Raw genomic sequence first — 14,951 nt, forward strand, 5'->3', positions numbered from 1 at the left:
GACCCGCATGAAAGACCCCCTAAGCTTATTTCTACCAGCTTAGGTTAAAAACTTCCCCAAGGCACAAATTCCTTTCCTTGTCCTTGGACGGCATGGCTGCCACCACCACGTGATTTACACAAAATTTCAGGGAAGGGTCACTTGGAATCCCTATCCCACCTCCCACCCCCAAAAAATCCCCCCAAACCCCTTCACCCCTTTCCTGGGGAGGCTTGAGAATAATATACCAACGAATTGGTTAGCAATGTGAGCACAGACCAGACCCTTTGTCTTCGGGACACTGAAAATCAATCAGGTGCTTAAAAGAAGAACTTTATTTATAAAGAAAAAGTAAAAGAATCACGCCTGCAAAATCAGGATGGAAGGTAACTTTACAGGGTCAATAAAAAGATTTAAAACACAGAGGATAACCTAACGCATTTCCTTGCCTTACTTACAATTTCTGTGATTTTAGATGGATTATTCCAGGTATATTTTCAGGAGATGTTGTACCTGCTTGGCCTCTCTCTCCGTCCATAGAGGGAACAACAAAGAGAGAGCTACAAACAAACCCTCCCCCCACAGATGTGAAAGTATCTTCTTTCCTCTTTGGTCCTTCTGGTCAGGAGCCAACTAGGTTATTAGACCTACTTAACCCCTTACAGGTAAGGCGATTCAGTCCAGCTGCCAAGGAGGGATTTTATGCTACCCTTCTCTCTATATTTATGACACTCTTTCTAAGATGGCTAGCTCAGCCATCACATATGGGCTGAAGGGAGGCCTGGGTTGGGCCATCTGGGCTGTGCCGTGCATGAGGCTAGACTGGAGGACTGCAGTGATCTCTTGTGGCTGTGCTCTTAGCACCATCCCTGCCATGGGTTCAAATCCTCCCCGATCCCTAAGAGGTAGAGGGGAACTTAAATTATCTTGGGGCTTGGGTTGGTCACAGTCTGCAATTCTCAGCACAGCCAGATGGGGGTGCTGCAGGGCTAAGTCACCTGGTCCCCCTATCTCCGTGGGCTTGCCCAGGGTCTGTGCATGCTGCCCCCACCCCACGTTCTCCCAGGCACAAGCCTATTGCATAAGAGGTTTGATGGGGCAATGGGGCAGCAGCTGATGCAGCACCACATGAGGTAGTGAGGCTAGGAGGATGGAGGCCCCCCACAAGCCAATGCAGTGCCGGTGTCTGGGTGTGCGGTGGGGAAACTGAGGCAGGGAAGATGGAAAGGGAAAAGCAAGCCAGAGAAGTGGAGCTGCAGGGGAAACAGGCCAGGAAAGATAATTACAGAGAGTGGAGGAAAAGGAAATAACAGTCCCTTCCTGAAAGCAGAGAGATATTTTGGCATCCAGAAGAGGAGGGTAGAGAGGCCTCGAAGGGGCCTGTGGGGTGGCTGGCAAAGAGCCGAAGAGAGGGATAAAGAGGTGGGGGCAGAGAATAGAAGGATATAAGGACACAGTCTGGCATTGAAGCAGGTGGGAGAGGGAGGCTATGGCTTGATTGCTTCTGTGTGTGTGTGTCCCTGCTCCCCCTGCTGGAGGGATGGGCCCTGCTCTGTCTGTGTGCACGCATGTGTGTGTGTGTGTGTGTGTCCCTGCTGCCCCCTGCTGGAGGAAATCAGGACCCTTTGCACCCTCGTTAGCATTAGCAGCATTTGCACAGGCCCAGTTGGGATCAGGGCCATGCACCAATCTGAGGCAGTGATGAGCTGAAACCCCATTTGGAGGTGGCTTTCATGGGGGCCTGGAGAGATGTGCTGGGGCATGGGGGGTGCATCTTACAGGATCATGGGGACAGCTGCAGCGAGAAGCACGGCAGGCAGAGCCGGTGCCAGGCAATGACTTAGGGTCCCGAGCAGCCCAAGCAGGCCCCTTATCTGCTTTGCCTGTTTTAATGTTGTGTGGGTGGAGGAGGCCCCCAAAATATTCCTTAGGACCCCCAATGGGCTAGCACTGGCACTGTTGCACGGCATGACTGACATGCTACTAATGGTGAAGGATAGGGTGGGAACGTATCCCTGGATCCATTCGGCGTAGGGGGGCAGCAGGATGTAGACCCCCGGGCGATTGGGGTTCCCGCATTCCACGCCCCAGCTCACCACCCCGGCCAAGAACCACGCGCTGTCACATTCGCAGACCAAGGGTCCCCCGGAGTCGCCCTGCAGACAGCAGAACAATGGGGTCAATTCCTGGTATGTCCTTGAGGGGGCGCTGGCTCTGATCCGGGCCCAGGACAGGGGACTGGCCGGCTCAGGAGGGCGGGAATGGGACGTGGGACTTTTCCCTTCTAGGGGGCGCCAGCTCTTGCCCCAGGGAGGGGGACTGGCTGGCTCAGGGTGGGTGGGGAATGGGACGTGGGGGCTGTTCCCTTCTGGGTGGCACTGGCTCCAATCTGGGATTGACTGCCATGGGGGGGAGGGAGTCAGGGAATAGGATACAGGGTCTCACCTGACACGAATCTTTCTCCCCTTGCGGATACCCTGCGCAGATCATATCCTGCTTGATGGGATCGATCTCCTGAGGGTCGACCGCATATGAGCCGATTTTGAAGAGGCTGTTGCAGGCGTCTCTGTCTATCAGGGGCACCTGCACCTCTTGCAGCGTTTTGGGGGCTGTCAGGCTCTCTGAGGACAGACAGACGAACAGGGCCGAGTCACCCCCCATGGAGACAAGCCTTTCCACAGCTTCAGACCTCAATCGGCGGAGCATTGCCGGACAGCTCGTCCCCAGCCACTGATGGGACTCCGGCACCAGCACCGCTCTGTGCTGACCACCAGGGGGAGCCCTTGACCCTCACGGTTGCATGGATCTGCCCAACTCCCCACCTTCCTGCGGAGCTATCCTGGAGGTCTCTCTCCCTGCCTCAGTTTCCACATCTGTAAAATGGGGATAACAATCCCAACCTCCTTTGTAAAGCTCCTTGGAGATCTATGGGATGGACAGAACTAGGTACGAGCCAGTGATGTGTTAATACTAAAGGATCAAAACCGGGCTCAGTTGCTCCCACCTCCCCACCAGTGGAGGGACCCGCTTCGGGCATGAAACCGCCGGACGCAGGCATCACTAGAGATCCATGCACAGAACCCTGCACCAGCAAAATCCCAGGCCGCAGCAGGATGCGCAAAGCTGCCACAGACTCTCACCCAGTGCAAAATCAGGGACGGTAAACTAGGCGTGGAAATTGGAGGGTGCAAAGACAAAGAAGGATGACAGTGGAGATTGCACCAGCAACTCACGAGACCCGTGGTTTTCAAACGGCGGGTTGTGACCCAGTACCGGGTCGCGGAATGTCAGGCCCTGGGTCGCGGCAGCTCTGGTCAGCTCCACCGACCGGGCCGTTAAAAGTCCCGTTGGCGATGCTGCCCGGCTAAGGCAGGCTAGTCCCTGCCTGTTCTGACACCGCGCTGTGCCCTGGAAGCGGCCAGCAGCAGGTCCGGCTCCTAGGCGGGGGGGCCATGGGGCTCCGTGCGCTGCCCCCGCCCCAAGCACCGGCTCCGCACTCCCATTGGCCAGGAACCGGCTGCCACAGACTCTCCTAGGAGCCCAACCTGCTGCTGGCCACTTCTGGGGTGCAGCGCGGTCCGCGGTGCGAGGACAGGCAGGAAGCCTGTATCTGCAGCCCCGCTGCACTGCTGACTGGGAGCCGCCCAAGGTAAGCCTGTGCCCCAATCCCCTGCCCCAGCCCTGAGCCCCCCCCCCAACCCAGAGCCCCCTCCTGCACCCCAAACCCCTCATCCCCAGCCCCACCCCAGAGCCTGCACCCCCAGCCCAGAGCCCTGACCCCCTCCCCCACCCAACGCCCTCCCCCAGCCCTGAGCCTCATCCCACACCCTGAACCCCTCACTCCCAGCCCCACCCCGCTGCCCTCACCCCCATACCCCAAACCCCTCCTCCCCAGCTCCATTGGGTCGCGGGCATCAACAATTTTCTTCAACCAGGTCGCCAGAAAAAAAGTTTGAAACCCCCTGCGCTCGACTGCTGCAGCTCCAGGCACAGAGCTAGCATGCTAGCAGATTCCCCCGCTGCTGTGTGGATGTGAGAAACTAAAGCCTGACCGTGCTCAGTGTAAGATCAGAGGCTGTGATCGAGAAGTGAAAGTAAGTGCTGTCCAAAGCCAGAGAGGAAGGGCAAGCCAGCTCGCTACGGAGCAACTGGGCATGCACGCAGAGCGAAATTTGCAAAGCCAAAGCAGGCTTTCGCCAAAGGCAGAATCAGTGGGGCTAATGTCCAAGAGGTGGAAATACCGGAGGCGTAAGCCAGCTGCACACTAGCTGGCTGCAAATCCATGCATCCAACTGTAAGCAGTGTCAGGATGAGCTCCGCCCTGACATCTGCTGGTGAGGTGTGGCAAGTTGTGGAAAAGAACTTCAGGGGCCGATCTCATTTGCATAGGCACACCCACCCCGCCTAGAATGAGGCCATAGCTGCCCAAATGGTCACTTTGGCTGCTGTGGGATCCCCAGTGTCTCTGTTATTGGGGCAGGAAGAATAAATTGTTATTACCCTGATTATGGGAACTGTGTTTGGAACTGTACTTGGCCTTTTGTTATGATGGAGGGACTCACCATCAACTAAGTAGCACTCGCTAGGCAAGGGTCATGGGTTCCAAAACTGTGTGAATTGAGAGAGGCTGGGGACAAGTATTAATGCTTGGTGGCATGGGTCCCTTGGTGAGGGCCTTACCTGGTAATTGCCCTTCCTCCTCTCTCCACTGTGGAATATCAGAGCTAATCTTGATTCTATTAGGAGTCTAGTTACAGGCTGCTGAGCTCACTTTGGGCTAATGGTGCACCAGCACTGAGGCTCCCCTGCTACAAGCTGAATTCACTAAGGAGCTGAACTGACTAAGAGCTGAAATCACTGAGTGTTGTGTTAAGTAGTGGGGGAGCCTGACGATATATTGTGGAGCAGTTTGTGGGACGGCTGGAGGGCCTTGTGGACAGGCTGGTGGAGCAGTTCATAGGACGGCAGGAGCTGCTTGTGGGACGTGGAGCCGAGCGAAGCAGTTCGTGGGGCGGCTGGTGGAGCAGAGCAGAGCGAAGGCCTATGGAGCTGTGGGGCAGTCAGCTTCAGATAATGTAAGGTGCCCCTTACCTGTCTCTCTCCACCCAGGTTGGGACGTAAAGCTCTGCAGATAAACTTTCGAACTCTGGGGCTGCCCTGACCAGAGACAGAGACTTTTGGGTCATTGGACTTTTGGGACTTTGGGTGATTTTGGGTTGCTGGACTCAAGAACCAAAGGGAAAGGACGTGCCCCAATTTGCTTGGGGTGGGTTTTTGCTCATGGGTTGTGTTATGAATCCTGTTGGTGGTGTTTCCCCAACATAATGCCACATTGTTTCTCTCTGTTATTAAAAGGCTTTTTGCTACACTCAGACTATGTGCTTGCGAGGGGGGAAGTATTGCCTCTTGGAGGCGCCCAGCAGGGGTGGTATATATTTGTCCCAGGTCACTGGGTGGGGGCTCGAGCTGGTTTGCATTGTGTTATTGGAATGGATCCCCTAGATATTGAACCCGGCCCTTGTTGCTGCCAACTCTGACGGGCAGAAGGGTTACACAACGATCACGCTCACACTGACTGCATGACAGGGGTAAAGCAGGGGTGGGAACTGGAAAATGAAAGGCGGGTCCAAAGCCCAAAGAGGAATGATGGTGGAAATTAGCTAGCAATTGGCTAGCCTGCTATGGATCCACGCACAGAACAGACACACGAACAAGTTATCTTGCCACAGGAAGATGTACAAAACTAAAACAATCTCTCACCCAATGCAAGATTAGGGACTTTAAAGGTTAGGGTTAAGGCTAGGGTTGGGGGTAGAGTATAAGTTGTCTCTCTGCTTTCAGAAAGGGGCTGTTATTTCCTTTTCCTTCACTCCCTTTAGTTATTTATAGAGGCCGGTAGGGGCTTTGTGGTGGGAGAGAAGCTGAGCCCTGATTAAGAGGAAGGGCTTCTCTGACTAGGGGTCCTATAAAGGTAGCCAGCCAGTCAGGGAAGGGTACAGCCAGCAAACAGAGCTGTGAACAGGGGAGTTGGAGTGGGAGTTCTGTTGGAGGAGTTTAGGGGGAGGACTAAGAGATGCAGGCAGAGGAACAGCCAGGCTAGTGAAGGGAGTGGGGGGTGGTCTGGCAGTGTGGTGGTGCTCCTGGGGGGTTTGTTTTGCTGTGGGTGGTGGTGGTTTGCTTTGGTTTGTGTTTCCCGGACTAACAGGACTCAGGTGAGAAGGCGAAGACAGATAGAGAGGCAGCAGTGGGAGTGACCCAAGCAGTGGAAGACACAATGAAGATGAGTGGATGTGGAAGCTGTGGCACGTACATGATCCTGGAGGGGGGACCTCGAAAGAGTTTCGTCTGCATGAAGTGCCGCCTGATAGAGCTGATGGAAGAGAAGATCTGAGGTCTGGAGATGCAGGTGGAGATTCTGGTTGAGTTTAGAAGGGGGTTCGAGCGGATGGTGGAGCAAAGACATGAGGAGGCTGAAGGGGAAAGCTCAGACTTGCAGATGGAAGCAGGACCGAAGAACTCTGAGGGGAGACTGCTGGGTGAGGAAAGTGGACAGTGGAAGCATGTGACTAAGAGAACCAGGCAGAGGAAAAGACGGGCTAGTGAAGGAGAAATAGAGCTCAGGAACAGGTTTGCAGGGTTGGAAAATGAAGAAGGGGCACCGCAGGTGGTCACTGAAGGTGAGAGGGCAAGGAAGAAGAGAAGAGCAGCTAGTCCTATAGGAAGAGGGGAAGAGTCAGTGGAGATAACACCAAATATGAGCCCCAGGGAGATACGGGATGGGTTGCAGAGGATTGCAAGGGAGAATAGGAATCGAGAGGACTTGCAGCCAGAGGGAATAGTAGGGAGGGATAGCTCAGTGGTTTGAGCACTGGCCTACTAAACCCAGGGTTTTAAATTCAATCCTTGAGGGGGCCATTTAGGGATCTGGGGCAAAAATTGGGGATTGGTCCTGCTTTGAGCAGGGGGGTTGGACAAGATAACCTCCTGAGGTCCCTTCCAACCCTAATCTTCTATAATTCTATGAACAGGGGATAGACAGGAGAATAGCACCGTCACCAGGAAAAGGCAGGTCTACGTGACTGGGGACTCCTTACTGAGAAGAATAGACAGGCCTGTAACAAGAGCTGATCCAGAGAACAGAAGGGTGGGCTGTCTGCCAGGTGCTAAGTTATGGGATGTGGACCTGAGGCTGAAGAGGATCCTAACGGGAGCGGGAAAGAATCCACTGATCGTCCTTCATGTGGGAACAAATGATACTGGTAGATTCTCCCTGGAACGTATCATGGGAGACTATGCCAGGCTGGGGAAGACGCTAAAGGAAATTGAGGCTCAGGTCCTGTTCCTAGAGAAGGGCAACAAAGGTGTGACAAGATTATGCTACTCAACAGATGGCTCAGACAGTGGTGCTATAAGGAGGGCTTTGGGATGTATGGCCACTGGGAGGCATTCATGGACAGAGGACTGTTCTCTCCGGATGGACTTCATCTGAGTAGGGAAAGAAATAGGCATCTAGGATGGAGGCTGGCACAACCGATCAAGAGAGCTTTAAACTAGGAATCTGGGGAAGATGGTTGGGAGATGTCCGGGTAATCTCCATGCCGGATTTTAACATTGAGAGGGAAGAAAACGAAGTAAGAAAGGATACAGCCGTGGGTAGGAGAATGGACATAAGGAGGAAGGGCAGTGTGGGTACCAGTCTAATAGGTCCTACTGGCTGTAGAATGACCGTGCCCAATCGGGTAAGGAATGTGAGCGAGGCCAAACAGCAAAAATTAAGATGTTTGTACACCAATGCGAGGAGCCTAGGTAACAAAATGGAGGAACTAGAGCTACTGGTGCAGGAAGTGAAATCAGATATTCTAGGGATGACAGAAACATGGTGGAATAGTCGTCACGACTGGACTACGGGTATTGAAGGGTATGTGCTGTTTAGGAAAGACAGAAGTAAAGGCAAAGGTGGTGGAGTAGCATTGTATATCAATGAGGAGGTAGACTGTAAAGAAATAAGTGATGGAATGGATAAGACAGAGTCTGTCTGGGCAAAAATCACATTGGGGAAGAAAACTATTAGAGCCTCCCCTGGGATAGTGCTTGGGGTGTGCTACAGACCACCGGGACCCGATCTGGATATGGATAGAGCCCTCTTTAATGTTTTTAATGAAGTAAATACTAATGGAAACTGCGTGATCATGGGAGACTTTAACTTCCCAGATATAGACTGGAGGACGAGTGCTAGTAATAATAATAGGGCTCAGATTTTCCTGGATGCGATAGCTGATGGATTCCTTCACCAAGTAGTTGCTGAACCGACTAGAGGGGATGCCATTTTAGATTTGGCTTTGGTGAGCAGTGAAGACCTCATAGAAGAAATGGTTGTAGGGGACAACCTTGGTTCCAGTGATTATAAGCTAATTCAGTTCAAACTAAATGGAAGGATAAACAAAAATAGATCTGTGACTAGGGTTTTTGATTTCAAAAGGACTCACTTTAATAAATTAAGGACATTAGTTAGGGAAGTGGATTGGACTGAAGAATTTGTGGATCTAAAGGCAGAGGCGGCCTGGGATTACTTTAAGTCAAAGCTGCAGAAGCTATCAGAAGCCTGCATCCCAAGAAAGAAAAATTCACCAGCAGGAGTTGTAGACCAAGCTGGATGAGCAAGCAGCTCAGAGAGGTGATTAAGAAAAAGCAGAAAGCCTACAGGGAATGGAAGATGGGAGGGATCAGCAAGGAAAGCCACCTTATTGAGGTCAGAATATGTAGAGATAAAGTGAGAAAGGCCAAAAGCCATGTAGAGTTGGACCTTGCAAAGGGAATTAAAAGCAATAGTAAAAGGTTCTATAGCCATATAAATAAGAAGAAAACTAAGAAAGAAGAAGTGGGACCGCTAAACACTGAGGATGGAGTGGAGGTCAAGGATAATCTAGGCATGGCCCAATATCTAAACAAATACTTTGCCTCAGTCTTTAATGAGGCTAATGAGGAGCTTAGGGATAATGGTAGGACGACAAATGGGAATGAGGATATGGAGGTAGATATTACCACATCCGAGGTAGAAGCCAAACTTGAACATCTCAATGGGACCAAATCAGGGGGCCCAGATAATCTTCATCCAAGAATATTAAAGGAACTGGCACATGAAATTGCAAGCCCGTTAGCAAAAATTTTTAATGAATCTGTAAACTCAGGGGTTGTACCGTATGACTGGAGAATTGCTAACATAGTTCCTATTTTTAAGATGGGGGGGAAAAAAGTGATCCGGGTAACTACAGACCTATTAATTTGACATCTGTACTATGCAAGGTCTTGGAAAAAAAGGTTAAGGAGAAAGTAGTTAAGGACATTGAGGTCAAGGGTAATTGGGACAAAATACAACACGGTTTTACAAAACGTAGATCATGTCAAACCAACCTGATCTCCTTCTTTGAGAAGGTAACAGATTTTTTAGACAAAGGAAAAGCAGTGGATCTAATTTACCTCGATTTCAGTAAGGCGTTTGATATGGTTCCACAAGGGGAATTATTAGCTAAATTGGAAACGATGGGGATCAATATGAAAATTGAAAGGTGGATAAGGAACTGGTTAAAGGGGAGATTACAATGGGTCACACTGAAAGGTGAACTGTCAGGCTGGAAAGAGGTTACTAGTGGAGTTCCTCAGGGATCGGTTTTGGGACCAATCTTATTTAATCTTTTTATTACTGACCTTGGCACAAAAAGCGGGAGTGTGCTAATAAAGTTTGTGGATGACACGAAGCTGGGAGGTATTGCCAATACAGAGAAGGACCGGGATATCATACAGGAGGATCTGGATGACCTTGTAAACTGGAGTAATAGTAATAGGATGAAATTTAATAGTGAGAAGTGCAAGGTCATGCATTTACGGATTAATAACAAGAATTTTTGTTATAAACTGGGGACACATCACTTGGAAGTAACAGAGGAGGAGAAGGACCTTGGAGTATTGGTTGATCACAGGATGACTATGAGCCGCCAATGTGATATGGCCGTGAAAAAAGCTAATGTGGTCTTGAGATGCATCAGGCGAGGTATTTCCAGTAGAGATAAGGAGGTGTTAGTATCGTTATCCAAGGCCCTGGTGAGACCTCACCTGGAATATTGTGTGCAGTTCTGGTCTCCCATGTTTAAGAAAGATGAATTCAAACTGGAACAGGTACAGAAACAGGCTACTAGGATGATCCGAGGAATGGAAAACCTGTCTTATGAAAGGAGACTCAAGGAGCTTGGCTTCTTTAGCCTAACCAAAAGAAGGCTGAGAGGAAATATGATTACTCTCTATAAATATATCAGAGGGATAAATACCATGGAGGGAGAAGAATTATTTAAGCTCAGTACCAATGTGGACACGAGAACAAATGGATATAAACTGGCCATCAGGAAGTTTGGACTTGAAATTAGACAAAGGTTTCTAACCATCAGAGGAGTGAAGTTCTGGAACAGCCTTCCAAGGGAAGCAGTGGGGGCAAAAGACATATCTGGCTTCAAGACTAAGCTTGATAAGTTTATGGAAGGGATGATATGATGGGATATCCTAATTTTGGCAATTAATTGATCTTCGACTATTAGCAGTAGATATGCCCAATGGCCTGTGATGGGATGTTAGATGGGGTGGGATCTGAGTTACTACAGAGAATTCTTTCCTGGGTATCTGGCTGGTGAATCTTGCCCACATGCTCAGGGTTTAGCTGATCGCCATATTTGGGGTTGGGAAGGAATTTTCCTCAAGGGCAGATTGGCAGAGCCCTGGGGGTTTTTTGCCTTCCTCTGCAGCGTGGGGCACAGGTCACTTGCTGGAGGATTCTCTGCACCTTGAAGTCACCATGATTTGAGGACCTCAATAGCTCAGACATAGGTTAGAGGTTTCTTACAGGAGTGGGTGGGTGAGATTCTGTGGCCTGCATTGTGCAGGAGGTCAGACTAGATGATCATAATGGTCCCTTCTGACCTTAAAGTCTATGATTCTATGATCTTTAGGTGTAGGGTGAGCATAACTGTTAACTTGAAGGTCTAGGATGAGGGTTATTGGTGGGGTACAGCAAGATTTAGTGTTTGTGTTAGGGTTAAGGTGAGTTAAGTTTCATGGTTAATAGAGAAGGGTTAAAGTGTTCGTGTTAAGGTTGTGTTAGGGTTAGAATTAAGGGTTAGGGTTAAATGAAAAGGTTCGATTTAGGTAGGTTTGGAATGATTCAGTCTTGATCGGTAACTGTCAATTTCACCAAGCACACACAAAGGGAAGACAAAATATTTCCACTGATAATAACTGCAATTTACATAGAGGCAATGTAAGGAAAGTGCCGCTTGAGAAGTTATTGTAGTCACACCTTAATGCGTATAAAACAGGTGGTAATGAACGCTACATAGAGCACGTAGTGACAGTTCTGCTAAAACAGCTGGTGTCTGCATTCCCGGGGCATGTGCAGCAGGTAATTATACAGCGTTAATAAAGCTTTCACCTTATGAATCTCATCATCTACTGGAATTAATTATTGTCTGACTCTCCCCCTATAATTTCCTACAACTGTGAACATTTAAATTGATAAAAATGGGGGGAAATGCTTAAAAATAAACATTAATATCATCCATCTAAATTATTAAAAAAAGTTAAATTCTGCCAAACCTAAATATGATCAGGGACCATAAAGTTTAGGACTGGGGTTAGGGTTAGGGTATAGTGTTATCTTTAGGTGTAGGGTGAGCGTAACTGTTAACCTGAAGCTTAAGAAAGCGGGTTATTGGTAGGGGGTAAGGTTAGGGTAAGAGTTAGGATTACTCTAACGCTTGTTCGAGGTTAAGGTTGTGTTAGGGTGAGAATTCAGTGGTAGGGTTGAGTTTAAGGGTTACATTCAGTGTTGAAAGTTAAGATTAGTGGTTAGGGTTAGGGTTAAATTTAAGGGCTAGAGATAAGATGAAGGTTAAAGGTTAGGATTAAGGGTTAGTGTATAGCTTTAGCTTTAGCGGTAGAGTAAGCATTTACATTAAATTTAAGGTTAACTTTTAGGGTTGGGACTGGGGTAAGGGTTATGTTTAGGGGTAAGGGTATATCAGGGGTAGAGAGCTAGATTTTTATTTAGATTAGCATTGCAGTTAAAGTAGGGTTATGCTTATCTAGGATTTACAGTTGGTGTTGCAGTTAAAAATAAGGTTGGGGGGTAGGGGTAGGGGTATAACAGGGGTATAGCGCTAGATTTTTACTTAGGGTTAGTAATTCCCTTAACGGGGCTAAGGTTATGGCTAGGGTTAAGGGTGTATCTGTGATATAATGTTAGAGTTTGATTTACTGTTAGCATTGAAGTCAATCGTAGGGTTATGGTTAGAGTTAAGGGTATAGCAGGGGTATAGTGATAGATTTTGATTTAGGGTTAAGGTCAAGAGTTAAGTTTTATGGTTAATAGTTAAGGATTAATAGTTAGGTTTAAGGATTATGTTGGAGATAAGGTTGTGTTAGGTTTAAAAGTAAGGGTTAAGGGTTATGATTAAATTTAAAGGTTAGATCAGGGACCATAAAGATTATGGTGGGGGTGGGAGCTAGAGTATGGTGTTATCTTTAAGTGTAAGGTGAGGATAACTGTTAATCTGAATATTAAGGATAAGGGCTATTGTAGGGGGAAAGGATGGGGTAGGGTTAAGGGTGGGAGTTAAGGTTATGTAGGGTGAGAATTAAGGGTTAGGGTTGAGTTTAAGGGTTTAGATTTAGGGTTAAGTATTAAGATTGAGTGGCTAGGGTTAGGGTTAAGGGATAAAGATGGGGTTCAGGTTAAAGATTAGGGTTAGCATAGAGTTTTAGCTTTAGCTGTAAGGTGAGCATTTAAATTAAATGTAGGGTTAAGTTTTAGGTTGGGGGGGTGGAGGTTTGGGGTCTGGTTTGGGTTAAGGTTATATGTGGGTCATTGTGCTTGATTTTGATTTAGGGTTATCATTACAGTTCAAAGTAGGGTTAGGGTTCAGGTGAGTATTAGGAATTAGGGTTAGGGTTAGGGGTTATGGTTAAGATTATGGAAGAATTATGCCCCAAAGTAGTTTTCCAGTCAACATTCAGGGGACCCCTAGAACCTCCTCCCCAATTAACCCCCAAAGTCCTACCATTTCCCCACAGCCCCCCATTCTCCCCCTCACCTTCGTACTTAGTGTTACCCCAGCCGGTCACCCAGCACTCCATGCCCGTGGGGAACTCCACAGAGGAGTCTGGAAGGCAGATGGGGCGGATAACTCTGTTGAAGTTCACAGGGGTTTCCAACTCCACCAGTGCAATGTCACCGCTGGACCTGATATCAGTGTAGCTGGGATGGCAGTAAATATTCTTGATGGGAAAAGATACCAGACTTTCAGAGGGGTTCAGGAGCTGATATTCCCCTAGGTTCACATGATAGGCAGACTTGTCCCTGCAATATACAAGAGGAATATAAAGGTGGTTCACCCAGCAATCAGATGCAGCCAACTCTGGGGCAGGGCAGCTGGGGAACAGCAGCCCATAACACCACACAGGGCTGGCTCGCCTGGCAATGAGATGCAGCCATCTCTGGGGTGGGACAGCTTGGTAATGGCCGTACAGTGACGCTGCATGGGGATGGTTCACCTGGCACTGAGAAGCACCTGCCTCTGGGATGTGGCAGCTGGGGAACAGCCGCACAGGGATGGCTCCCACCTGGGTTACTCACCCATTGAAGCAATGAGCTGCCGACACCACCCAGCTCTCAGCAATGAGGGACCCTCCGCAGACATGGTTGCTGCCTTCACGGATACTGACCTGCCAGGGCCAGGACCCATTATTGGCATCATTACCCCCCACAATGCGGGGAGATTCCATTGGCTGCTCACAAGCTGAGGAGAAAGGTGGGGAGCAGAGTGAATAGAACCCAGGACTCCCGGCTCCCAGCTGCCCCTGCTCTAACCCACCAGACCCCACTCCGCTCCCAGAGCTGGGGAGAGAACCCAGGACTCCCGGCTCCCAGCTGCCCCTGCTCTAACCCACCAGACCCCACTCCGCTCCCAGAGCTGGGGAGAGAACCCAGGACTCCCGGCTCCCAGCTGCCCCTGCTCTAACCCACCAGACCCCACTCCGCTCCCAGAGCTGGGGAGAGAACCCAGGACTCCTGGCTCCCAGCTGCCCCTGCTCTAACCCACCAGACCCCACTCCGCTCCCAGAGCTGGGGAGAGAACCCAGGACTCCCGGCTCCCAGCTGCCCCTGCTCTAACCCACCAGACCCCACTCCGCTCCTAGAGCTGGGGAGAGAACCCAGGACTCCCGGCTCCCAGCTGCCCCTGCTCTAACCCACCAGACCCCACTCCGCTCCTAGAGCTGGGGAGAGAACCCAGGAGTCCTGGCTCCTGGTTGCCTGGCACATAACCTCTATCCTGTCTTCCCTCCCCAACGTCTGTCTCCCCACCCATGTGGTCTCACTTCTAAGGGCTGTTTCCCAGGTCCCCAGCCAACCACTCACCTTCCAGCATGGGCAGCTCCAGCAGCAGCCGAATGGCCAGCAGGCAGATTAGACCTCTCATGGCCCACGGCCCTCCAGCTGCACCTGGGACAGAATCCTGAATGGGACAGGGAAAGTTGAGGGGAGGGAAATACAGATACACCCAGTTTCGTAAACAGAGGTATGAAAATAAAGAGCAGGAGGTGACAGGTAACAAGGGGAACTTCCCTTCCGAGAGCTGGGGAGAGAACCCAGGTGTCCTCGCTCCCAGCTTCCCCTCCTCTAGCCCACTAGACTTTACTCCCCTCCCAGAGCTGGGCATAGAACCCAGGAGTCCTAGCTCCCCCCATGTTCTCACCCACCAGACCCCACTCCCCTCCCAGAGGTCATTCATTGAGTTATTTCCTTGTTTCTGTCTCACTCAATTAAACCTAAAACAGTTTGTTCAAAGCAAATACAAGGTTTAATATTTAAACCCAGATGGAGTTGAACTCCTCTGTTAGCCACAAGCTCTGCTCACTCCTGTCTCGCAGCC

General features: G+C 49.9%; 1 protein-coding gene across 1 annotated transcript; it reads right to left on the reverse strand.

Moving 5' to 3' along the window:
• Positions 1 to 297: 297 nt before the first annotated feature.
• LOC102936856 (serine protease 27-like) lies at positions 298 to 14,761 on the reverse strand. The gene is made up of 5 exons (XM_037898628.2): positions 14,438 to 14,761; positions 13,655 to 13,817; positions 13,113 to 13,378; positions 2,425 to 2,600; positions 298 to 2,135 (listed from the first exon to the last, which is right to left on the reverse strand). The coding sequence occupies exons 1-5, from the start codon at positions 14,736 to 14,738 to the stop codon at positions 1,755 to 1,757; spliced, it is 1,287 nt and encodes a 428-aa protein (XP_037754556.2). The 5' UTR covers positions 14,739 to 14,761; the 3' UTR covers positions 298 to 1,754.
• Between the last annotated feature and the right edge of the window lie 190 nt (positions 14,762 to 14,951).

The sequence above is a fragment of the Chelonia mydas genome, chromosome 6 (genome assembly GCF_015237465.2).
Source record: "Chelonia mydas isolate rCheMyd1 chromosome 6, rCheMyd1.pri.v2, whole genome shotgun sequence".
Lineage (NCBI taxonomy): Eukaryota > Metazoa > Chordata > Testudines > Cheloniidae > Chelonia > Chelonia mydas.

Excerpts from the sequence above, each read along its gene's own strand:
- LOC102936856 (XM_037898628.2), bottom strand. The coding sequence starts at position 14,738 with ATGCCCAGCTCTGGGAGGGGAGTAAAGTCTAGTGGGCTAGAGGAGGGG. Across the intron at positions 13,818-14,437 it reads GGAGCTGCCCATGCTGGAAG|CTTGTGAGCAGCCAATGGAA; the intron begins GTGAGTGGTTGG and ends CTTTCTCCTCAG. Across the intron at positions 2,136-2,424 it reads GGGAGAAAGATTCGTGTCAG|GGCGACTCCGGGGGACCCTT; the intron begins GTGAGACCCTGT and ends TGCTGTCTGCAG.